Source organism: Lates calcarifer, linkage group LG5 (genome assembly GCF_001640805.2).
Source record: "Lates calcarifer isolate ASB-BC8 linkage group LG5, TLL_Latcal_v3, whole genome shotgun sequence".
Lineage (NCBI taxonomy): Eukaryota > Metazoa > Chordata > Actinopteri > Centropomidae > Lates > Lates calcarifer.
In genome coordinates this window covers 25,686,701-25,712,381 of record NC_066837.1, presented here as the reverse complement: position 1 = coordinate 25,712,381, position 25,681 = coordinate 25,686,701, and the positions used below count along the sequence as shown (strand labels likewise).

Sequence of the window (25,681 nt, the reverse complement as noted above, 5' to 3'; positions counted from 1 at the left end):
CAGTAATATATTCTAATTTTCCTGTGCAAATAAAGACATCGAGCATGAATTACTATATATTTTCCTAATTTTATAAGATTAAGAGAATTCACTGTTAATTGCAAACTTTTTGAACTTAAACGTATAGAATATTTGACTTAATAAAAGATGTTAAAAATATTAACACAATAGTGATGACGCTCTTCCTAAATGGCTGTCTAGCATTTTATCAACTCAAAAACCAGTTGCCTTATAAGAAGAAAAAACTAATTACATGCCACTCCACTATCCATTGTGCTGCAGACTGTGTGCCAGCGTGTGGAGAGAAAGCAGCAGTATATGGTTAAGCGGAAGTGGTGACGCCAAGGGACAGAACAAATGACAGATACCGACAACAAAAAAAAAGGGAGGGAGCTCTGGAAGACAAAGAGAAAAGCAATGTAAGAGAGGGGAGGTGTGCAAGGCAGGAAAGAATAGCACGAGCATCTTTGTCGGTGACAGTTGGACAGACGCTGAAAGATGCCACTGCCTCTGTGAATGCGTGTGTGAGAGAGTGAAAGGGAGACAGACCGTGCCAGTGAGCAACATGTTAGATAGTTTTGCTACAAAACAATCAGACATGTTGAGTCACCTTCCAGAAGTACATGTCGTGGTTTTCATTGTTTCACTGTTTATGTGCATGACACTACGCTGTTTATCTGTGTCTTCAAATCTGTGTCTATATCAGTCTTTTACTTGATGCACATCACACTGTCTGTTGTAACCACTGGGGGGGATACGTGCACATCCTCATGTGTCTCTCATACCTCCTCATTAGCATCCCCCTATGGGACACAAATACACTGAGTGTACAAGTTGTGCATGCAAATGCAGTCTTTTGAGTTCATTAATGGGATGAACCATGTAAAAGTCTTCCTCCCTCACGACTCATCCTCATTCAATCGATACCTCTCCAGGATGTTAACAAAGACAAGCAAGTGAGGTGATTGGTTTTAACCAATTGTGAATTGTACAAAACAGCGCTGCAGTTCAATAACAGGAAGATATTGCCTATGTTGAATATCTTCATCACAGGTCTGAGAGCAGGGGGATGTGTGTTGTTACCTTGGCAACAGACACACCTCTACAGTATCCCATCGCCCTTACCTACATCCACTCCGACTTGCTATCAGTGTTATGGTGTGATGCCGTTGACGTCACACAGGAGAGAATTGCGCAGCCACACCTGTAGTGATAAGTCCAGGAGGATCAGCTGATTGAAAGTGAATCAGTTTATTTCAGGGTGTCTGACACCACGGAGAGCAGGATAACAGCACGTCGTGCTGGTAGGTGCAGTGACGCACTCCTCAGTTGGTAACTAACCATGGATAAAAGCCAAGCAGACACTGAATAAAGCTGGAGACAGGGGGACAGATAAAGACAGACGTGCAGACGGACAGGGAGACGGGCTGGCAGATGTGCTGGAGTCGGTACGGGCCGGGGAAGCCTTGGTTTGTTTCTGTGTGGGGATTACACAAACACGACGTAGCGATCATCATACTCATTGAGGAGACAGTGCCTACACACAGTACCGCAAACCTGCTGTGTGGGTGACTGGCACAACACTGATTGACTGACACTCCGCGGTGGCATTTAGACAAAGTTGTGCCTCAGCAGGCAGGCATGCATACACACATGAACAGTCAAACACTGACACACACACACACACACTTACACAGCTGGTACTGTGGGTTTGTGTGAAGGGGAAGCCTGTGAGGTGTCGGTCCCGGATGGACAGTGGGCACTAAAGCTCTGTGTGCGTCCACAAGTCCAGAAAAGGACAAAGCAGGAGGTGTGAGGGAATAACAACACACACCGTGTAATGGATCCCCTCTATTACTCATTTGTTTATCATGCCTGTGGCTCAGTTGGCTTTGTGCAGAATGTAGACTGTGTGTGTGTATACAAACGGTGTGTGCGTGCACTGTACAGTACGCGTGTTGATATGAGTGCATGTGTGCAGCCATGCATACGCCCTTGTGTGTGACTACTTCTTCCCTCATACGCTCATCTGTTGAGCCGCCTGTGCGTTTCTATGAATGGGTGCGCTTCTGTTGTCTACCTCCTCATGGCTCTCAGCCTCAGCAGCAGTCTACATTTATTTTCAATGTCAGACATACAAAAAAAGCAGAATTATTCTCCAAGGTCGACTCTGACCTCTTCTATTGCTGCTCAAACAGCTGGAGCCTCTCTAATGTTACTGTGAAGGTTATTCATTTCATTTCAGAGTGGTGCTTGTATAATGTTCCAATAGGAAAATCTTCATAAAAACTATGCTGTAAAACTTCACGTTCATATTTTTTTTACAGCTCTTTGAAGCTCCTTATTTAGCTCTTTGTGCAAGTAAAATGATTTACAAAGTCAGGGCTCTCATAGATCAATCAATAATCAATTAAAGTAGAATTGAGTCATACTGTACATTAAGCAAAGGGAAACAGGAAAGCAAACCAAGAGCTGATGTCATACTGAAAGCCACTCTTGAACTACTGAAGTGTCAGAGCTTATTCTATACTTTTCCATCCTATTCAATATATAGTGCTGTAGCACTGTATATTTGTTCATTGCATTGCTAAGCTTTAAACGTGGGTACAACTTCCTGTGATGTTTCAAAATTGCACAAAATGGCAAAAAGTGACTTTTTGGTATTTATGTAGCACAGTACTGGCTGCTGGTCCCTCATCTTCCTCTGCTGCCAGATAAATTTGTTCTCCACATGGTCACTGTGAAGGAAGTTTCATACATTAAATCTTTAATTAAATCAGTCTCTCACAGTCAGGGTCAGTTAGTCACATTGTCATCTTTGGGAGTAGGACAGGGATATACATTACAACGTGAGGTAAGGTAAGACATAAGATATTGTTTAGGATTAGATGGCCAACACAATCCTCGGTGTATGGATGTAATGCAAGTCCATAGAGAATAACCGTATTTGGACATTAACAGTAAATATGACGTTGGCTAAGGTTAAATAGAATCTACCAGGAAGAAACCTTTCAGAATGAAATGGCATTTTTCACTCATCTCTGTTATCCTTGGCCAAGCTTCAATAAATACTTCTGCTTGTGACATCAGCTGAGTTTCCTGAAACCTCTGTCGTCATGAGTTGACCAGATCCCAGATTTCCATCACAGTCACTAGATAACTGAACAATATACATGATGCACTGAGTGACAAGAAACACACAGACACCTATGATGTGATACAACACCATAGCCTTGCTCACAGCTTCAGTTGTTTTTGTATCAATTCAGCTTGAGAATGCTGCAGTGGTACTGAACTGCACTACATTGGGAAGCACTATACTGATACTGAAAAAAGATATACAAAATGTGATCAGATTTGGTTTGATCATTTGATCAAGTGAGAGGACAAATGACAGTTTTCTTTAGCACGCTGTAACATTGTCAGAATTGATGATAACTTGCTATCTTACAGCTGGTGGTCAAACAAGCTGCGACAGCTTGAGGCACAGACACAGCAAAACAGACTTGAAGTGACATGCATATTAAGGCATCTGTTGTCTTTTGCTGTTTCTCTGTTTTCTGGCTTCATTACCAGCTCATTTCCCCCCATTTATGAAGCTAATTAACAATATTTGAACTAGTGCAATAAAAACAGAGGACAGAGGAATTACATTTCAACAGCCTGATTTACATCAACAGATTTAGTTTAAACTGATCCAAACGTCCTTAAATAGTAAAGAAAAGCACACTTCTATCTGAACACTGTTGCCTTGTTTAGCCAATCAGTGCCATTTCATATCTCCATCATCAGAATAATTTTGTCAGGAGCTATAATTAATGTATAAACAACATGACTGGAGCATGTCGTAGTTCACCTCCACAACAAATACTACTCAATCATGGTTGTTTTGAGTGACTCTCTCCTGGCACCGAATTTTCTCTTGTGGCTGAATCATAATTCGGGGGCATCCTCCTTTCCTAAGACAGAACCATCTAAGCCTTTCTCTGTATCTCTCTGTCTGGCTGCAACGCGCCGGAAGCAGACCATAACGGTCTCTGAGCGAGCCAGCCAGGAAACGAGCTGTGCGCTCTTCTCCTACCCGTCCTCCGCTCCTCCACAGAACCCAGTCATCATTACCGGGCACCGTGCCTTCGCTCCCCCCCTTCCCATCACTGTTTCTACTTTCACTCTCTCGCCCTCCCTCCCTCTCGTTCCAATGTGCGTCGAGAAACAGTCTCCTCCTCTCACAGAATCTGAGCGCACGTCTCCAACCAGCCCTTTACGCGCGTACGAGCTCTCCAAGAGAATCCCCGACGGTCGGCCCCTCCCCTTTCCGTTTTTTCTTGCCGCCCTCACTCATTCATGACCCCGGATCGGTGACGTAGGAGATTCCACGGTGCCCACTGCCGTAGGCAATAACGGGATGCTTGAGTATATATGGGACACTGGTAGCCATCAACCGGCACACTCTCAGTCGCTCCGACTCGGGAACCAGGGCATCAGCGGAGATAGCAGGCTTTACTTCGTCCTATTAGGCTAACTCGCTTTGGGCTTTGGTTCAGGATGGAAACCTCTTCGAATTCTCGGAGCCGACGATGCTCCATCATGCGCAACTGCAAAAGTAAGTTTCTCCCTGTCTTCTTTGGTTTTGGATACTCTTTGAATATAATAGACTTAGAGCTAATTTTGCTTTTCAGTAGAACTTGTGCAACAGCTTCCAAGTTTTTAATCTACGATTCATCTGAGTTCTTTGATTTACTGAATATAACATCGAAATGGATACATGATTCAATGGATGATACGAAACTGAAAGGAAACTTAGAAGTTCTGTCAGACATTTACTTATTTTATGATTTGTAATAGTCAAATAGAGTGTGCTGGATGTGAAGCTTAACAGAATAAGACTATTTTGTTAACTAAAACATAGTTTTAGAGTGGTTTGATCGAACACTTAAGCGACAATGCTGTGCGTAATGCTCGGTACAAGTCTAGTGCTGAAGCGCAAACTTCATTTACTGTCCAAAGATAAGGCTGGAAGATGTTAATCATGTTATTCTAGGGACAAATACAGCTAAAACGCTAGAGTTTAAATACAATAATACCAAAATAAAGAGACCGTGCTAACATGCAGCTGAAAATGAGCGTAAATATTTACCTATTTGGACTCTGTATGCCGTTGTATGCTTGCTGGTATCGGATGATTTCAGCACCACGGACAGCTCCCCGCTCACCTCTCCCTCTCTCCCGCTCTCCTCCAGGCGGACTCTCCCTCTGGCTGGTGGTGTGGCTGGTCCTAGGCAAGCCGAGTCCGGCATCGGCGTGCCCGCACCTTTGCGTGTGCTACCCGACTCCAATGACTGTGAGCTGCCAGGCGCAGAACTTCACCGCCGTCCCGGTCGGAGTGCCCTACGAGTCCCAGCGCGTGTTCCTCCAGAACAACCGGATCACGGAGCTTAGAGTTGGCTCTTTTGGCTTCGGAACTCAGGTAGGAAGGAACATTTGCAGGGAGGCGGAGGGTGTCTCTTAATTCTTACACATATAAGAGTTAAATTCCAGCACGCTTTTAAATGTTTTTCCATTTTTAATTTTACATAATATCCACAACGAAGAATAATCACCTTTGCGTCCTTGTGTTCATCAGGTTCTGTGGCTGTTCTCCAACAACATCACGTGGATTGAGGCAGGGGCCTTCAGTGAGCTGAGGGACTTGGAGGAGTTGGATCTGGGGGACAACCCTAACCTCCACAGGCTGGAGGGGGGAGCCTTCCGCGGCCTAGAGAAGCTCCAGAGCCTCCATATGCACCGCTGCCGGCTCACTGCCCTGCCCCATGACATCTTCCACAAGCTTTACAGCCTGCAGTTCCTCTATCTGCAGGTAGGGGCACTGGAGAGACATAACAAAAGCATGCAGATAACTGACACATAGTTGGATTCTCTTACACACACATGCAACCACCCACACACGCACATACACACAGCATGACAAACGTCCGGTTACAAATATTACCAAACCTAGTGTCTGTTCTTCTCATGCTAAACCCTTTTCATTTTTTTCTTCTCTTGTACAGGAGAATAATCTCCACTTCCTGCAGGATGACATCTTTTCTGACCTCATCAACCTGAGCCAGCTTTTCCTGCATGGCAATCGTATCCGCACCCTCTCAGAGAATGTGTTCCGTGGCCTGGTCAATCTCGACCGCCTTCTTCTCCACGACAACCGCATCAGGCAAGTGAACCGCCGCGCCTTCCGGGACCTCGGCCGTCTGACCATGCTCTTCCTCTTTAACAACTCCCTGGCTGAGCTGCCCAGCCAGACCCTGAGGGACACCCAGGGCATCGAGTTCCTCCGCCTCAATGCTAACCCCTGGTCCTGCGGCTGTGAGGCCCGCGCTCTGTGGGAGTGGTTCCGTGAGGCCCGCGTCTCTTCCTCCGAGGTGATCTGCGCCTCCCCCTCCACCCGTCGTGGCCAGGACCTTCGCTTCCTTCGTGAGATGGACTTCGCCCTCTGCCCCCTGCCCGACCCAGGTTCCATTGCTGGCTCCACCACCACCACCTTCAGCACCAAGACCCGCTGGTGGTTCCACAAGAACAAGCCCCAGTCCTCCACAAAAGGCGTCTTTGAGAAAGCCTCAGAGACTGTCAAGGCTGGTTTGTATGGGAAAGGCCCATCCACAACCACCTCAGTAGTCAAATACGAGCTTGGGGAGGAAGAGCTGGCGCTGCCCAAACTTGACCCAGAAGAATACTGGGCAAACTACGGCAACGAGGACTCAGGTGTCACTCTGCGGTGCTTCGAGCTTGAATGTCCACCTGAGTTTGACCTGCCTCCTTCTTCCTCCTCTCCCTCATCCTGCTCACCTTCTCTCTTCTCACTACTAGCCCTTTCTGTTTTCACCCTCTGCCTCAACCTCCACCTGCTATTCGGCTGAATCAGACTCTTAGTACCACCTCCCCCATCCCCCATTCCTTCCAGCCTGTTTTAAAGGCTATGAGGACCCCTGTTAGACTCTCTAAACCCCCTTTGCCTGCTTAGCTGTAAGCCAATCCTCAAGGCACAGCGATGGAGATAGGGGGACGGTTAGATTCTGAATCTACCACCTACAGGGCTTAACACTTTTCAGGGCTGCTAAGAGTTTTTCAGCTAAGGTCAAATATATCTACAATACTCTACAGGTATGGCTTTGTGTGTCTCACCTGTATGATATCACGATTCCCTGCAATCAGGGCTACCAGGGCTGAGTCCATCTCTAATATCAACAAGATTTGATAGCAGTTGTGAATGATGTTGTCAATTTTGTCACCTCAACTTAGTTAAAACTACTAGTGCTATTAGTGCATCCAATTAACTGGCTGCTACGAATACTATAATTACTGTTAGAATCAGTGCACAGTAATGACAATACTGTAACCACTTAAAGTGTCATGTAAATAGATATGTATTCTGTGAGTGTTCTAACTGATATCTGTGGTCCAGCACTATCACTTTCATCTTTATCCAGGAAAACTGTGAAGGCTAGTGCTTCTACAGGACAGAGCACAATGTGCAGTGAGGCTAAGAACTTACTATGAGAGAGAGAAGAGAAGAAAATATACTGTGAAGCTGGGAGAGAGGGAGGGAAAGGAATGAGAGAGAAGAATGCAGGGATGTCAAAGAAGAAGGAAGAGTGACAAGGAAAATGAACAGTGAGAGGAGGGGAAGAGGTTTCTAATGAAACAGGATTAGAAAGAGGAAGAGAAAAAAAGGAGAATGGAGGGGGGACGACATTCATGCAGCAATAAGACAGGAAGCAGTGAGAGAACGGTGAGACATTATGAAAGACAGTGCTGGCCGTAGACGCAGCAACCTGCAGGAAGAAAAGTAATAAATCATCAGTAGTTGTTCCAGTCACCATTACCATCCACCATTTTCAGTAAATATGGTGTCGTTTGCGACAACCACAGGGAAATGAATGCTTCCTGTCAGGAAGCCAGAGATTTTGGTTTTTGGATGTCTTTCTGTGACATATTGATATAATGTGTAAAGATTGTTGACTTGGATGCAGATGAAGATCTTGATAAAAAGATATACTGAATATTTCCTGAATCATGCTGTCTATCATACTTTTCTTTGGGGTGATTTACTACAGATGATATTTGAAAATGGGTGTTTAAGGTGCTTTACATGGTCATTTTGTTTTTCGAAAGCAAAAGCGACCAACAAATGTGGGACAAAATGAATGAAAAAAAGTAGCAGATTGCCATTGTGTGAATAAACCGTGATTACAGCAGACTAAAAGGACTGACCACATGGACCTGATGTCACAGCTAGATGCCACTCAGATTGGCTCTGGTTGTGATGGGCATCTGTGTGTGTGTGTATGTCTGGATAAATTAGGATGAATGGATTCACAAGCTGGCAACACTGCAAAAGGCAAATACGTCAGTAGGTTTGTCACTCCATTGACTCATCGTTTGGCGATGCCAGATGGCCAGACGAGGTGCAAATTGGCTGATTTGTAAATACACCAAGAGAGCAATGAGAGAGTCTAGAGTCGGAGAGAGCAGGAGACAAATTAAGACTGAAACACTGACTTGCTGAGAGACTGATGGAGATGATGTGAAGTGATAGAGAATTCAGCTTTAAAGTCAGAACTGCTGGGAATTGTTAATGCTGAGACAGCAAAAGTAAGGCGAAGAACTGGTTGGAGCGAGCAGCGGAAGCAGTGTGAAGGAAATGACCAAATATAGTCATCCAGTCATTCTCCTTCAACAGTGTTTGCTAATCCATCCTTTTTCAAAGCAGGTTTCCACATCGAATCGAGGGAAGCAACATACCATAGTTGTGCCGATGTATAGCAATGACTGTCTTTCTTTCTCTCAAGGGCGCTGCAAGGATGGAAGGAGAGGGTCTCTAGCTCCAATAGAGGTGATGAGGGCAAGGCCAAGATGCAGTAGGAGTGAAAGAGTAGGAGGTAGTTTTAGTGACGCACACATATGCACAGATCCACTCACAAAGCCAGTCAGCCCTGCTACAACAGAAACAACAACAAGATTAGATTGTTTTTTTTTTCACTCTATCCGATGTTGACAGTTTGTGAAAATGACTGCCTTTTTGGGATATTTTTTTTGTCAACTGAGCTCTTGATTAAGAGTGATTTTGGGAAATATTCAGTGTCATCTTGCTGTTCAGTCTCTTATTGAGTCTTGTGGAGGAGGTCAAACTGAGCCCGGGTGCTCTTCAGTGGCCATGACAGTGAGGTCACTGTCAGACGACCAAAGTGCCAGTTATACCATTTTCCCCAGTTTCCTTGTTTAGTCTGTTAGTGTGCATGTTCTATGTTTTGTATCTGAGAAAAAAATAATAATTATGTATATGACAGATTGGCTTATTTGTTATTTATTTTTACTGTAAAAGAAAAAACAGATGTTCTTGGACGATGCAGCATAAAGAATGAATAAATTCATACTTGTTTTACCAAAATGTTCATTTTGTGTGGGTGTTTCATTCTATGTCTTGGCTCCTGTCCAGTCAAGCACCCAAAGCAATCAAAGCACACATACACACCTGCCCACACATATATGTGGACACACAGACACGGTGGCCATTGTGCAACTCCTCCAGGCAGTTGTCCAGCTTTCTCAGCAATGAACTATTCAACTGGCAAAGACAGAGGACAGGAAGCATGGAGATGAAAACAGAACACAAGAAAACAGCAATAATGGTAATGATGATTTTTTTTAATAATGATTATTAGCATGGCTGCACCAGCATCAAACTTCATTCCTTTACTTGGAGCTGTCTCTAGTGGTGGAAAACAACGATAATGTTTTGCTTCTATTGTTTTATTGTACTTCTCTTCTTCTACTGAAGTTAGCATGCTAAACAGCTCACCCCACCCTGGCTGGCATGTCTCATTACTTTCTGAGAGTGAATTACTGTAGCATCCAGACTGCCCTGAAGAAGTAATGCTGCTCAGAGGGTGTATTATAACCATTTTTCTAATTGTAAATGCAACAATAGTGGAAGCCCTCAGCAAAGCACCATCACCACCACCTGCTCCCGGCAAGAAAGCGAAAAGAAAAGCGGAAATATTGACCTACTGTCGACACAACAAAAGAAGTCAGGGGATCACCATAGTCATTAGGATTCATCCTTTGGAGGCTGCAAACAATCACTTAGTACTGGATCAAAGTGGTGAACCAGCTGACCGACACACTGACATTGCCACGTCTAGAGCCATGCTGCTAGGATGGCAAAGCACATTAGCAAGCTGTATTTCCAGAAACAATATCCAGGTTACTTTGGATCACCTCACTGTCCTTCATTAGGACTATTTATTAAGTAGAAAGTAGCTCCATATGGATATTTTAAAATCATTTTGGCTTCATCCTCTGTCACTGGAGTTAAAGGGTTGCATGCATCCCCTGGTCCTATTGACACCAATCTCTGACCAAAATGGTGGTCTCCAGGAGCTGTAATGAGTTAATATGTGGCTGTTAATAAGAGGCATTTGACTTTGACTTGTTGTCATGGTACCTTTGCATCCTGTCATTGGGCAGGCAGGTAAATGCACAATGTATACTTTGCTCATGCACAGTTTAGTAGGAGAGGCATAAATCTTCCAGCAATATGTTTATACCAGACCTCAGTCTGGGCAAACAGACCAGCAAAAAGAGTTTTTACATACAAAAGTCACAGGCTCACAGTACACACACACACACACACACACACACACACACACACACACACACACACACACACACTCATACACAGATCACACTCTGTGGCACAGAGCTCACTCCGTGGACTCACTACTTGCCATGCCTATATAAGGATGAAACAAGCACATCAGACAGCTCATCCTTCACATTCCCATTGGTCTCCATGCTTCTGTGTGGCAGAAAATTCCATGACGCACCTTCTTCGTAGAGTACATATAAACAGTGTGGGTTTGATTGGTTGACATCCATGTCTCTCAACGGCCAGACACAATAGGAATCGCTGCATGCGAGGTGGGGCGTGAATGTGTCTGTGGAAGCTAGAGTATGTTAGATAGATGAATATTAATGACTCCCAGTTTATTCATGAGACAAGAGGGGCAAAAACAGAGATGGGGAGGAGGCTGGTTAGTGCGTGCTTGTTCAAGTGCGTCACTACTTTGTAACAACTTGTCTCCACCTGCTGGGCCCTAATCCCGCTCTCTTTCTCTCCCTCTCACTCACTCAAACACACACATATTCAAAAACATGCAAACAGTTTCTCACTTTCTCAAGCACAGACGCAATTTGCATGTTTTTCACCTTTTCATGTCTTCAGGAGTTGAGTTTAGGCTCCTATATAACATCCTGTCACAAGGTCTCTGCTTTCACCCATTCCTTCTTTTCATTCTCTTGTCCTCACATCTCTATTTTGCCTGCTCCCTGGTCTTTCGCACATATTAACTGGGAACTGGGTGGGAATTGTTGGGTCTCTCTTTGTAAATTTTATAAGATAAAGAGTACAGTCTAGACCTGCTCTATACAGTGCCTTGAGATAACTTCTGTTGTGAATTGGCACTATATAGATAAAAATTGACTTGACTTGATTTAACTCATGAGCTGACAAGTCCATCGGATTCATGGATTTTCTCTAACTCAGTCAAGTAGAAATGTATCACTTATATTTTCCCATTTGTCTTTGCATCTGTCAAATCAATAGCTGTGACTAAAGTCTTTTTTTGCCAAGTGATTTCTTTTCACCAGGTGTTTTCCCTTTTAATTAGCTCATTATTTTTAATTTACATTCTTCAACTGCTATTTCTTCCATTTTTTCTTTTCAGTAGTAGCAATGAAAATATTTTCCATATCAAAGAGGTGAGAGCAGAAGTCAGCTGCTGCGACCAGACAACAGAGCAACCTTTGATCTGGTGTGCAGCTGTGAAGCACTGTTGTCCGTTTGATTTATATGAATCACATTAAAGGCTGCAAAGTTCTCTATGTGAGTATGCAGATGAACTGATGCATATATAGGAACATATGGACCCTTATACAAGGGGTGGATACATTAAAGGCAGCATCTGTACAATAAGATTACAACTCAGAACAAATAATAACAAATAATACCTTAATTAAGCTAATAATGTTGAGGTTTTCAGTATTATTTCTATGGTAATATCTGAAGCTGCAGTGTGTGATGTTATTATGCCACCTTCTCGACAATGCATGATCATGTCAGAAAATTTAGAAGAGACCCTATGACTGTATGTGTGTAACAAAAAGACTGGAAAAGGTGAAAAGCCAATGACGCCAATATGGGGTTGAAAGCAGAGCTTGCTGTTGACAGAATGAGATGAAAATGAAAATTTCTGTGAAAGAGGAGGGAGACAGAAAGATAGCAACAGAAGAGGTGTGACGTTTGAGTCATGTACTTGGATCCCTTCATAGCTGAGAACATTTGGAAGGCTTAAGTGTGCACGCACACACACGTGCGAATGCACCCTCGTTGGCAATGTTTGCCGTTACTGGTATGCCTTGAGAGAGGCCCACTGGGAGACAGACGTTCCTCATCGCATCACAGATATGGGATCCACGCACACGAATGCCTACACACATGTGTGCACACAGACACACACACACTTGTGCACACAAACACACCTACAGATTTGCAAACAAAAGATATACTCTTACGTGCATAAGCGGCACAAATCTGCTACATTTTCCCAACTAGGTGGCCCCAAAATATCTAAATGTTTTCAAACACGTAAGCATTTGCATTTCAGTGTGTATTTTAGTTTCTGAGGTGGTGAATACGTCACAAACTCTGCTGTGATCCTGTACCCCCTGAAAATATATTTTTACAAAATTCTACCCTTTTACAGAAATACTGATATATGCAAGAAAAACACTCCACAGAGAGAGCTAAGTGTACCAAACACACGCATATGCAAAGACATAACAGCACAAACACACAGAGAACAGATGGACACACTCACATACAGATGTCTCAGAAGGACTCTGACATCATCTGTAGGGCTGTCATTTAAAGAGTGATGATAAAGAGAGGAGTGAGGACCAACTGAAGGGTAGAAAGGAGTGTGAAGGACTGGCAGCAAAAACAAAAGCGAGAACAGAAAGAAAACCTTCAGCTGTCATTACAGGTCAAGGCGCAGCAATGGTCATAAATGATGGTACAGCACCTGCTGAGTCTGATCTTTCCTCCTCCACTTCATTTTTACCTGCAAAGCTCTCTTCATGCCTCACTGAATTCTTACCCTAGTTTTTCATTCATTCTTTCATCACTTCATGCTGAACTCACAGTCAGTGAACTCATGTGCTGAGCACCACATGATAAGAAAGTGGATTTTTATTACATTACATTATTACATTATATAGCTACCATATTATATTTAATATATTAAGTTTTACTGTTACGCAACCTTGAATGGCTGTATTAATTGTGATAGAGGAGGAAGGCAGGTGACGTAATGCGACAAAGTCCATGTGAGGTGGATGGACGGCACCGGCGCCGGATTCATATCATCATAAGTGGGGGGTAATCTCCCCATACCGAGCAACAAATCCATTTATCTTTTGAATATTCTGAGTTCTATGCACAGATCTCCTCTGAGCTCATACACCTCTAGCACAGGTGACGAGGGGGAGGTGCTGCTCGTATCTTACTGCCCGCATCTCCAGGAAATGGCTGCAAGATCGTGAATTTGTTAAAACAACGCGGGACTGCACGGGGCTTTGAACACGATTCTGAACACGAGAGGCGCAGAGAAACCTGCACTTAAACATGCATCGTTATTGTGTCTGCAAACTATATGACATCACCACCAGCAGCTAGAGCTAAAGCATCTAATTCTGCTCTTTATGGCATTCCAAACATTCACCACTTTATAGCTATTGTTGATTTCATATCACCCAGATTTCAGTCAAAATCTTGTTAATTGTGTGGTTAAAACTAGTTTTACTGCAGTGTTGATCAGTACTCGTGAGGTATCTTTTATCTGTAATCTTCCACAATCAAACCTGTGTCTTTATTATTGTACCAATGATGCCAAAAGTCCTCTAAGCTTACCATCTTTTCCTAAACCTAAACAAACCATAACCATTCCACAACCTTAAGCACATGGTTATTGTTATTATCCTAACAACAAAGGTATGCCTACCACTAGTACACTATGGATCGTATCCAATAGTAGGAGCAAATGACACACACATTCACATTCATTCACTTTGGGATATCAGCAATGGTGGAAAGGCCCACATCATTTCATTATGAAAATGAGACTATTCTGTGCCATATTTATGTTCTGTCATATAGTGGCAGTTGTGGTGAGCAGGGGGGTTTGCAGTAAGGATGACTTCAGATTTGTGATTCTGAAAAAAAGAGGGTAACTGAGCCTTTTAAAACTTCTTTCATGTTTTTTTTGGCCGTAGTCTCCAACGACATCAGAAGCCTGTAGGGGGAAACATGAGCTGCCTGGTCACAGTTCTTGCATCCCCCCACGTGTCATGCAAGAACTGACAGCTACAGAGCAGCCTACGCTGTAGTTACAGTGTTACATTGATGGGAAAAAAAGGCCTTTAAGCAAAAATATCTGGGTACACCTCAGGATTGACCAAGACACCTATCAGGAGCTGCAAGAAGAAACCTGCTTGCTTGTTACATCATACATGATATGGATAGACAACTTCACTTGGGAAATTTTTAGGGATAAATAATTCAACATTTCCTACCAACGTGATATTCAGTGGTTTGGAACTGAACTCTGCATATATGACTATTCTATAATCTGGAGAAAGCAGTGGTTTGTCCCACAGTAAATTCTTTGGCTAATGTTATTAACTGCCAGGGGCCAAAAAGCTCAGAGAAAATATTTCTGGAAACTAGGGGGTGGGCATGTCTGATCTCTCTATCTCATGTAATCATGATACAGCACCAATAAATTAGTCCTCCCACTCCTCTGTGTCCTAATTTCTCTCTGCGCCTCACTGATTAAAACTGACATAGACTAACTACATCACAAGCTTTAACCAAAACCTCTCAGTGAAGCTAGCATCCAGATCACTGCCCCCTTATTACTTCCTGTCTGCCAGTCCACGTTTTTCAGAGTCACATGGCGCCTTTCCATCTGTTTTCTCCTAATCTTGTATCCTGCAGCACAGCACAAAACTTTGTGTTCATCCCAACATCTTCCCACCTCTTTGTCTCTCTCTTTCTGCAACTCCTCCTCTTCTCCTCCTCTGTCATCCATGGGTATGTTCTGTTCTTGCTCTACCAGTAATGACTGGCTATATTACTGAGGTGTCATTTATGGTGGCTGTTTTACTACCCTTTCAACCAGAGAGAGTAATAAATCTGATTTTCAGCCTGTGGCTGTTGCTCTTCAGTGTCTTTCAATGGCTTGAGGTTGAGAGGTTTTATGAAACTATACTTGCCTTTCATTGCTTTTCTGTTGACTCTACTGTACAGTAAATTGATGAATCAGAGGGACCTGGTCAGAGCTGATCAGTCAGCAGTATTAGGACAGTGTTATTGTTTTGTCTCTACTACACTAGAGTGGTTTTGAAATAAAGCAATGAGTATACAATTAAAGTGCTGATTTTCAGTTTTGAGAGTGGAATCGTGGTAAATTTTAGATTAGCTTTCTGTGGATGGGTGCCTTTGTCTATGGCCTCTGTTGCTAACAGTAGGCTACAGCCAGGAGTGAGAGGCACCAGGGCTACTGTAGAGAGTCACAGAATGTCTCTGGTGCTGGCTTAAAGTGAAAATGAAAAAAAGAATGGTTTCTACTGTTTCTGAGTTTGAAATAAATCAAGTTTAAACAGGTTGCTGGTGCTGGAATTGTGCAGGTTATTTAAATGTGTATTGTTAAATGGTCAACAAGTGGAACACTCAGTTGGACTGAGGTTGGGCAAGGTTGGCCAGTCAAAATTATTCAGCTGGTTAACCATTAAAAAATATTGATCTGATTTTATTTCTAATCCAATGTGCTGCAGTAAAAATAACAAAAACACACCACTGTGTATTACCTTAGGATTGCACTGTAGACTGTTTGAGGATGACTAATACTGACCAGGAAGCAGGAGAAACAGCAGCAAACACAACTTGAACAGAGGCATGGTGGGGGAACAGGGAAATGACGGACCAGGACACAGGCCTTCACACTGTAGCCCACTCAGCACAAACTGAACAGCCTGGGCCCTCCGGGGTTTCGACTCAGTGCAGCACTTGCCAACAAACATAACAAGGACAGTTGTTTCCCTGCAACTGTCGGTGAGAAAACTGCTGCTATATTCTGAAGGAGCTGTGTTCCTGGCCCTGATCCAGTTCTCTCTTCTCCTTTCTGTGAGAGCAGAGAAATTTGCATAAATGACTGAAGTCTTAAACGGCTGCAGAGTTCACTACCTCCTGAATTGCCTGGGGAGCATAGTTTTTTTTTTCTACATTTCTGTATTGCTTTAGCTGTATGGTTTCAGTTAAACATCAATCACCTTCACTATGCTAATGTTTGCAGCCCAACACATTAGCCTGGAACAGCAGGATACTGCACCTATTTCTGAGTTTTGACAAACTGTTCTGAAACAGTTCAATCTTCTTTTTCAAAGGTGTGGGTTGCTTAGTCAGATTTTGTTCTTATAAATTATGGTGTATTTACATCCTCTGTGGGAAGGTTTTATGGATGGCAGTACACAGTTTGCATGGTTCAAATTTTACTGCACAAAGAAAATATGTCTCCTGTAATGGCTTTAGCTGTGGGTGCCTTTTGACTTTACTGAGTCACCAGCTAAATTAGGTCAAAAACAAGCTATCACTCATGCCGCTGCAATTCAAGGATAAACAAATAAGAAAAAATATCTAAATGTGTCTGGGGGATCACTAGATATGGATGATCAAAGTGTGGCAAATCACGCAGAGGCTTAAATGACATCACAGACTGACAGGAAATTCTCCTGGCTCAGAGAAATCTTAAGTCTGTCTGACCTTGGAATCAGTACACACAGATGATGAAAAGCAAAAAATATTTTCTTTGGCAAGGACCACAAGATGATACAACAACTAACTGACAGGAAACTCTCTCTGAATCCCAGGTGCTACCACTTATGTCAGTTTAAGTTCAGACTGAAATATTATGGCTGCATAAGTATTGATAGGACCTTCTGAGGTAAGCCCAGCTGGAAAAATGTTTCAGTGTGGCTTTAAAGGAATAAGTCAACATTTTTACAATTACCGAAGAGTTAGATAAGAAGACTGATACCACTTTCGTGGCTGTGCGCTAAATGCGGCACTAGAGCCAGGAGGTGTTTAGCTAGCCCAGCTCAAAGTTCAAAAATATGCTTACGTTGTAACACTCAATAAACACGCTGTGCCTTATTTTAAAAAAATCTGTACTCAAATATAAAGGTAATGATAAAGACACCAGAAATTCTTGAACTTTTAAAAGAGCCAAGCTTTCCCTCTGTTTCCAGTCTTTCCAAGTCCAAGAAAGTGAATTAGTGTCTTCCCAAAATGTCCAACTATACTTTAAAAGTGCTCCCTTTAGGCCAGTTACCAAGCACTCAAAACTGTGCAAAGCAGGAATCAATATATATATACAGGAAATTATAAAATAACTTAATAACATAACATAATTATAAGATAAATTATCTAGCTGATCTGGGCAATAGTTTTTATAGCTTCATAATTGTGAAATTCTCTGTCATACTAGTTGATCTTGAATGTATTTTTTAATCATTTATTTCTATATACAAAGAGGGTTAAATAAATCAGAATATCTGTGATAGAGATGATACTAATCATATCATAGGAAAAGAGAGTGGTAGTGAGTGGGAGGTAGCATGTGCTCATAGTATGTATATTAAAAAGAGAATGAGAGATGAAGATGAAGAGAGTTTGTGTGGGTGTGTTTGTGTTTGTGGTTCTGTATTATTGAGTGAATATTTTAAAAACTCTTCAAGGTTTGCCTCATTAGTGATTTCTGGTTTTACATTACTAAGAGATGTAGCTTGATGTTTATTCATTTTTGCTCATCTTTTTTATTAAGACACACTCCTGCTTCACCTGGGTGGGAAATACTTTCCTAAGATGTGCTGATGGAGTTTTTCTAAGCAGACACTGCTGTTACTTATTTGCATGTAATGGAGACAGAAAGGAGCTCTCTAACTTTTTCACTCAGACTAAAGGAATGAGCTCCATCATTAAGATCACACTGAGATAGTTACAGGTAGTGATTCCTGAATAGTGTTTCTCCTGTCTTGTTTTAACTTTTCATTCATGCCGTCCTCCACTCCAACATATGTGTGAGTATCATTTCACAAACATCACAATCAAAAGGCGTCATTGCAGTTAAATATAGAATTCAACTGGTCCAACCCTCATGTCACATTTGGCATGCTTGGTCTTGTCTGATGTACACTGATTCTTTTTGATCTCCACGGACCCTTTGAGAGTTCTCAGACTAGAAGTGAGTCACACTCCAACAGTTTCCCTGCCTCCACCAAGCCCCTTGCCTTCTGTCGTCACTGCCGCAATCTATTTTCATTCTGTGGAAATTATGATAAAATGACTGCAATACATTAGCTACTTCCCTTTGTAGTGCTCATGGATAAACTGTATCTTTTGTGGCTCAATTTTAAGCCTTGAGACAACATTGAAACAGTTGGTGTTTGTGCAGTCTTTATTGTACTCATTCAAAACCTGCCTCTGTCATTTAGTGGTGGATTAAGAATTCCCCTGAACCATATGCACTTTAGGTAAGATGATGAAGAGTTTCCTATCAAACTATTTCACTCAGTGGTGGCTTGATCACCACCATTCCTTTTCATTACTCAGCCCAGGTCCATTAAAGGTGGAAGTAATCACGTTTAATCTATTACTGCCCAGTGCTGCTCAGAATTAGCAGTGTTGCTCCAGGGTTGTATATTCACCCTGTGATATGCAGTGTTTCTCCATCCTCTTATATATCTAAGATGAGTTAATCTTCCTTGTGAGGAAAGTGTAACTAAAAAGAGTATGCAATCCATGCATTCTTCTACCCTGTGTAGCAGCTAATGTAACTTCGAGCAGACTTCAGAGGTCCGGTTTTTGAGCTTTTCTAGCCTTTAGTTTGTTCTAGATTTTAGTTTTATACATTTTTTTCACTAAAACCTGGACACACTTTAATGTATAAAAAATGTGTAATTTGCCTTAGAACTATTGGCTGGCGCCTACTTAATCTCCCTTTCACTGAGAGCAACACATCTTTTGACATATGGGAATTGATAACAGGGTGTAAGTGGCCTCCAAACATATGTTGCGGTTCTTATCATTAGGGAGCAGAAAAGGGAGACCGTTTAGCTTACTGCTCTGTTTTCTTCTTATAGGTGCCTGGGTGGGTCATCAGAGCAACTGCCTGAAATGAGCGAATGGGCTACTCTTCTAGGATGTACTCTCTTGCTGGGGAAACTCAAATAAAAAACCACTGTGTGTAGTAATTTCCTGCAACATTACTGTTTACAGATGGCAGTTAAAGGGGCTAGTTGTGTAAGAATTGGCCAACTGCTGAATTCAGTCTCCAAGCAAATAGTGGGCAGCGTATTACCAGAAAGTTGGGGTGTCCACCCCTATCGTAAGAAACAGGGAAATGCACTCTGTGGTCCCTCTTCCCACCTCCCCTTCCCTGGTATATAGTTGGACTGGCCATCAGACCTAACAGGAAAAATAACCAGTGAACATTAAGACAGGTGCATGAAGGGAATGTCTACTGGCAGCATTTGACCCCTCCCTCCTCTCAGGTGCAGGCAGTTTCTCTGACAAACCACTCAGGTTCCTAAAAAAAGAAACAGAACAGAACAGCGCAGGAAGACAGATGGGTGGGCTGTCACACAGGACAAGGGAACATTACTGCTGAAGGAAGTTGGCAGTGGTTGGACTTGAGGTATTAGTTCTATACCCTTATCTTCTGCAAGCACCACAAAAGGTTGACAAAATGATTAAAAATGGACGCAAAAATAGACTTCAAACTATAGTTGTGCGTGAATTTGAGCCAAAGGACAAAGCAGAGGTACATCAGATCTTTTACGAAGGGCTGATGGAGATGGTACCGGACACTGCCTTCAGAGGTTTGAAACATCACCCTGAAAGTCTCCTGCTCTACACTGCTATGACAGGTAAGAAGTTAAATTACACATTTCTGTTATTGCTTCTGCAGCTTGGAAACCTTTGTAAGGTGGTAATTGCAAGAGACTGCTCCAAGACTGTGAACATACCAATCAGAGCAGGATCAGGATCATAAAAATTTTTTTTTAGTTAGAATGATTTCTTGATTGCTGCAAAAAATAATATATTTGTGTTTTTCTTATATATAATGTTTAATCAAATTTTACACTATGTTCATTTGATTCTGTTGTTCTCTTGTTGTTGGCCTCAACTTTATTCTGTAGCCATGGAGAAAGTTACAGTACTCCAACTGTAGATTTTCTCCATGTTCACACATCTGTCCATATCTTTCCCCCCTGCAGTTCTATGTTTTGTCATTACCATGTGTTGGTGGGTGATAGGATTCCTCCCAGCAATTGTGCTGTGTGGACGATACTTCTGCAGCAGACATGTTATCCATGGTTACCTGGAACACGCCATGAGCACAGACATGGGTGACATTGAGGGGTTTTACATGAAGTCACCAGGTATAGTGTATATTGTTTGTTTTGTAATTTAATTTAAATTTCATATGCAGTATGTGTATTTTTGACTTACAGTGATGGTACATACTGGGCAATACCCAAGTAAAATGTTTCTGAATCTTAATTTCTCTTGTATCCCTCATTTAAGTATGCCAATACATAAGAATGGCCAACTGAACATAAGATAAGGGTAGTCAGTGTTTTCTAATAAGACCTATGGTGAATGTCAGTGTTTTTCTGAGAAGCCACCTTCTGTGACTATGCAGATAATGACTGTCTTTTCTCAGATAATACACAAAAATGAGTGCTATGTGCTCATACACTGTGTGTGTGTCTTTTCTTTCTTTCTTTCTTTCTTTCTTTCTTATTTGTGTATATACATATGTATTAGAGATAGACCGATAAGGTTTTTTCAGGGCTGATACTGATTATTAGTAGTCAAGGAGGCTGATAACCAATATTTGGAGTCAATATTAATTTGCGGTAGAAGTGAAAATACTGGCGTCAAAATTTTGAATAATACAAACTCCAACACTTCGTTTAAATGCCTTTAAGCATATGTTTATTAATAAACAGCTTTTCAGATTTGCAATATGTTAAAGGTTTTTTTTTAAATCTTAGATAATAGACATCTTTGTTTTAAAATTCTAACAAAAAGTGCAGGGAGCTCCCAGGTTCAGCAGCATGTCTTATAAAGTTAAATGAAAGCTTAAACAAATAAATAGCTCCCTAAAGTTTTCTACAATAAATAAAGTTTAAAATTTCAATATAACTGAAATGTTATTTTATCTTTCACTTATCTTTGTTTTAAGTTCAAACAAAAACAAGAAGTGCAGGGAGTTCCCAGGGTCAGCAGCATCTCTCTTTTCCTATAAACTTTCACCACTGATTGGCTGTTACCCGTGCCGTGGCTCTGCGTGTAACCAATCAGATGGTGCTGTGGGCGGGACAATGATGGAGACAGAGTAGTGACTGCAGACAGAGAGGCGTAGCTGCATCAGAGCCAAAATAACCCAGTTTTAAATTGATCTCTGATCTGCCGTCGGATTAAAAAAAAAAAAAAAAAAAAAAAAAAAAAAGCCGATGCCTATATGCATCAAAATGTCGAATATCTGCGCCGATACCTTATATGTATTTAATGTAGCATAATCTTTTTGTTAGTATTGTTATTGTAGTTTAGTATTACGAGTTGATATAGATGAAAACGTGATTAAAAATTAAAATAAGTTACACTGTAGTCTTACTTCCCATACTAGCTTCAAGCTTGGACAAGGAAGCTTGGGTTTTATAATAGGATTGTCCATTTTTGGGGTGTAATGAGGTTGGGGGGTTGATTTATCAACAATATTCAAAATGAAGTGAACATCAGACTTTGTCAGTGATAGAATGTCTATTCCATCATTGTCTATGATGTCCACCAACTTTAATATGAAATGGTTACAGGTCTTCAGTGTTGTGTGGTATATAACAACATAATATCTAAAAATTAGAAAATGGGATTACATGAACCAAATATTAGCATTTATGGTCTTGCTAATGTTCACAAGCTTATCAAGAAAACTGGTGTGTCCAAAGCAGTCCGATAATGGGAACACAAGAGATACAGACTACAAACCTGTAATAGGTTCATAATTGGATTAAAAGAAAAAAGTCTCTGATGAAACAGGACACTGTGCATGCTCTTGGACTGAGTGAAAGTTTTAAACTGAATGATCTGCCTTTCCTGGTTGTACTTTCATATCTTTTATTAACCATGTGGTATTCTTGCCCTCCATCTCAGATGCCTGTCTGTGGGTAGCAGTGCTGGAAGGCAAAGTGGTGGGTGTTGTAGCAGCAGTTGGCCAGCAGAAGTCAGGAGGTGCTGTCGAGCTGCAGAGAATGTCTGTTGACCGAAAGTGTCGGCGGTGCGGAGTCGGGTTCGCATTGGGACAGAAAGTTCTGGACTTTGCTGCTGCTCACAGATACTCCTTTGTTGTGCTGGGCACCACGGCGTACAGTCCGGCTGCCCACCAGCTCTATCAGCGTCTGGGTTTCCGCTGTGTTGGGGTCACTAATGGGTATGTCACACCTGGTGCAAGATGGTCCTTACTGGAGAGAATTTTCTACAGAGTCCGCCATCACCACTACAGCCTGGATGTGCAACACAACAAGATCACCTCAAATGGACAACAATGACCTTAGTGACAACAGAATTTTGAGAATATCCAGGGAAACAATAGAATTGGTTGTCTATTCAAAAAAATTTGGTCAATGCCTACGCTTTTCTGAGGGGCCACCTTTTGTGACCATGTGAATAATGACTGTCCTCTTATAGATGCAGCAATAGAGTTGTGTTATTAGCAGTTTGTCCAAAACTTCATACATTCTGGTGTAGTGCTGTTATACACTGATTTGTGCTTTTTCTGCAATGCAATGTATGGTGGAAGTGTCTTAATGTAAAAGAAAACACAAACATTTGTGCTATGTGCTCATACAGCGTGTGGCTGTATGGTTATGACTGGCTGGACTGTCCTGTCATTCTGGAGCATTTATGTGTTTCCCCAGTTTAGCAACATTGTTGAGATTTCATTCTTTATCAGCCACACCATACTATGGCTGGTATTATTTTCACCGCATGTGTGTGTGTGTGTGTGTCATAATGACAAAATATGGTCCTGGCAGACATATTGTAGGGAGAACTACCACAAAGGCAGTTTTGATTACTTGGGTAGGTGTTCATATGTCTGTGGACATATATAAACTGTGCAAAATAATGAAACGTTAAGGTGTGTAGTTGAGGTCAAAATGAAGGCAGAGTTAGGGCTGGTGTTTTTTAATTTGTATATATTGTCAGTGTGGTTACTAGCAGATGTCTCAAGGGCATTATCTGTAGCATTAACTGGAACACCTGACCTTCCTCAATACAAACCAGCTCTAGGTGCATAACTACCCAACACCAGTACACACACTAGGGTTGACCTAATTAAATGTGGGTTCTTTCATCAGTTGTCTCTGTGGTGGTTGTTGCATCCATTTTTGGTCTCAGGTTGTGCTCTAGATACAGAGTTTCGGCTGGGAAGTGTACTTGTCTGTGTTTATAGTGATGATCTTGCTGTAACATTTAAAGTACTACTCTAGTAAGTTTAAAACATGCTCATTACAGTTTATAAAAGATCTTCTGACAACGGCGTTTTCAGAAACCAGATTATGGAACTGCTCAAACTAGCCAAAATTTCTGACATGCCGGAAATCCAGCAAATAATTTGCGAGTCAGATTATCAATTGTTCAGGAAATGAATCAGGCATCATGAACCATCTCAAACTGCAGAAATTCAGCCAGATTGTTTGCAAGTGACCAATTCAGGGCTAAAAGTGGGTTTAATCCTTATAGTGTCTGGCAGCTACAAACCATTTAATTTTGTCATTGTTATGTAATTGGAATTGTCATTTGAAATGTTTTGTGCTGACGGAATGAGTGTATTTCTTTTAAGAATAAGTTATATAATTTATTTCATTTTCTTTTATTACTATTTAAGTTCAGTATTTAATTCATACCCATTTGAAATTTCTTAATTATATGCATATATTAATAAATAAATATGTTATACATCCCCACCCCCCCTCCCCTCATATAGCTCTAATTTGAAATCTATGTGCTTGACATTTTTTCAAACTGTAGGAGTCATAGCTTTACTCATATTCACAAAGCCATGAAGGTCTTTCTGTTTTCAGCATTTGTGCTATTTTCCATCAGTGTAACATTCAAATGAGCCAAATATCTTTATCTCAAACAACAGTACAATTTTCTGTATTCTCCACGGTGTGGTCATTGCTGTGTGTTCATAATCCACTGTCTGAGGCTCTTTTTGAGATCTTAACTGACTGTGGAAAACGCGGCTGCTCAGATGAGATGATAAAGGGGTTGAGCAGCTCTGTCAGGACTCCTCACTTCCTCATGCTTTGTCTTCAGTTGACATACTCAGCAGTAAGACATGTTGCCTCAGCAGCAGTGGGAAAGTGTCATCAAAGATTTCTGTCTTTAGTTGTACTGTAGCTTGTATTTTGTCAAGATATTATACACAAGTCCTTGTACAAATAAAACTTTGATAAATTACCATTTACATACATACCATGAAGTTACACAATTCTACTTTCCTCTCTATGAGCACCCCATCAGCTGTGGGCTTACTTACAGTCAGGACATAACACTACAACACCACAGTCATGCACAATATCAAAATTAAAGATATAAAATGACGAGCTCTGAGTCATTTCATATCTTTCAAACTCAGCACAACTCTTCCAATGGTAAACTCATTTCAGACAATTTCATGCTTCTTGCATTCAAACTTAGCAGACCTAATGACAAAACCCACAGGCAACAGCTATACAAATCACATCATCCCTCATCAACAGGTCCACAGAAGATGGCTTCAGCTAACTTCACCTGCAAATGTTGGATGCTTGTATATGGTCATGGTCATTTAATCAATAATCAATCAATTCTATAATCAATTTAAAATAGAAAATAAATCCAGTGAATATGAGTAGGGGGTCACATCCTGCCATTGTGGTCCCAAATACACAGAGGTATTAAGGTCAGGACTGATGGGAGGCTAATGCAGCACTCACACACCTACACTCTTCAGTGCAACTTTGCATTTCCTCACCCTTGTCCTGTTGTTTCCTGTCCCTCTGTATGTTCCGGATGGGTTGTGTCATATATAAAATGCTGATTCGCTGTATCATCTACAGCTTGTGATTTACACACAGGAACCTGGTCAAGCATGACTTGTTGAATGGTTGACAAGGTATGGACCCGCTGGAGTATTTGAGTATGTTAGCACCTGTGTGATTATTCCAGTGAGACCTGTTAGTACTGTGTTACTGTTGTTGTGATCCAGAATCCAGGATCCAGATCTTTACTAATTGGAGCACTGAGGAATTAAAAGTATGCTGTTTTCATTATGATCACAATGAGATTAAACACAGGGTGCATCACATATAACTGAATCAGGAAACAGGCATTGGAACAAAACTTGAGTAATCGACCTGACTCAGATGTTTCCACCGTACATTTGTATGAAAACTG

The 25,681-nt window shown here is 41.7% G+C and overlaps 2 protein-coding genes across 3 annotated transcripts; both read left to right on the top strand.

The window, feature by feature from the left end:
* The first annotated feature begins 4,098 nt into the window (after window positions 1-4,098).
* LOC108900156 (reticulon-4 receptor-like 2) lies at window positions 4,099-8,054 on the top strand. The gene is given in 5 exon segments (XM_018701039.2): window positions 4,099-4,493; window positions 4,496-4,603; window positions 5,241-5,467; window positions 5,624-5,857; window positions 6,051-8,054. Coding segments are annotated over 5 exon segments (1,518 nt in total). The 5' UTR covers window positions 4,099-4,405; the 3' UTR covers window positions 6,912-8,054.
* Window positions 8,055-19,322: 11,268 nt separating this feature from the next.
* LOC108900136 (N-acetylaspartate synthetase) lies at window positions 19,323-24,718 on the top strand. 2 transcript variants are annotated; one of them, XM_051070841.1, is made up of 3 exons: window positions 19,323-20,097; window positions 20,488-20,613; window positions 22,391-24,718. In XM_051070841.1, the coding sequence occupies exons 1-3, from the start codon at window positions 19,917-19,919 to the stop codon at window positions 22,783-22,785; spliced, it is 702 nt and encodes a 233-aa protein (XP_050926798.1). In that variant the 5' UTR covers window positions 19,323-19,916; the 3' UTR covers window positions 22,786-24,718. The 2 variants fall into 2 exon arrangements, with proteins under 2 accessions (XP_050926798.1, XP_018556514.1); XM_018700998.2 differs by having other exon boundaries at window positions 19,333-20,097; window positions 20,449-20,613.
* The last annotated feature ends 963 nt before the right edge of the window (window positions 24,719-25,681 follow it).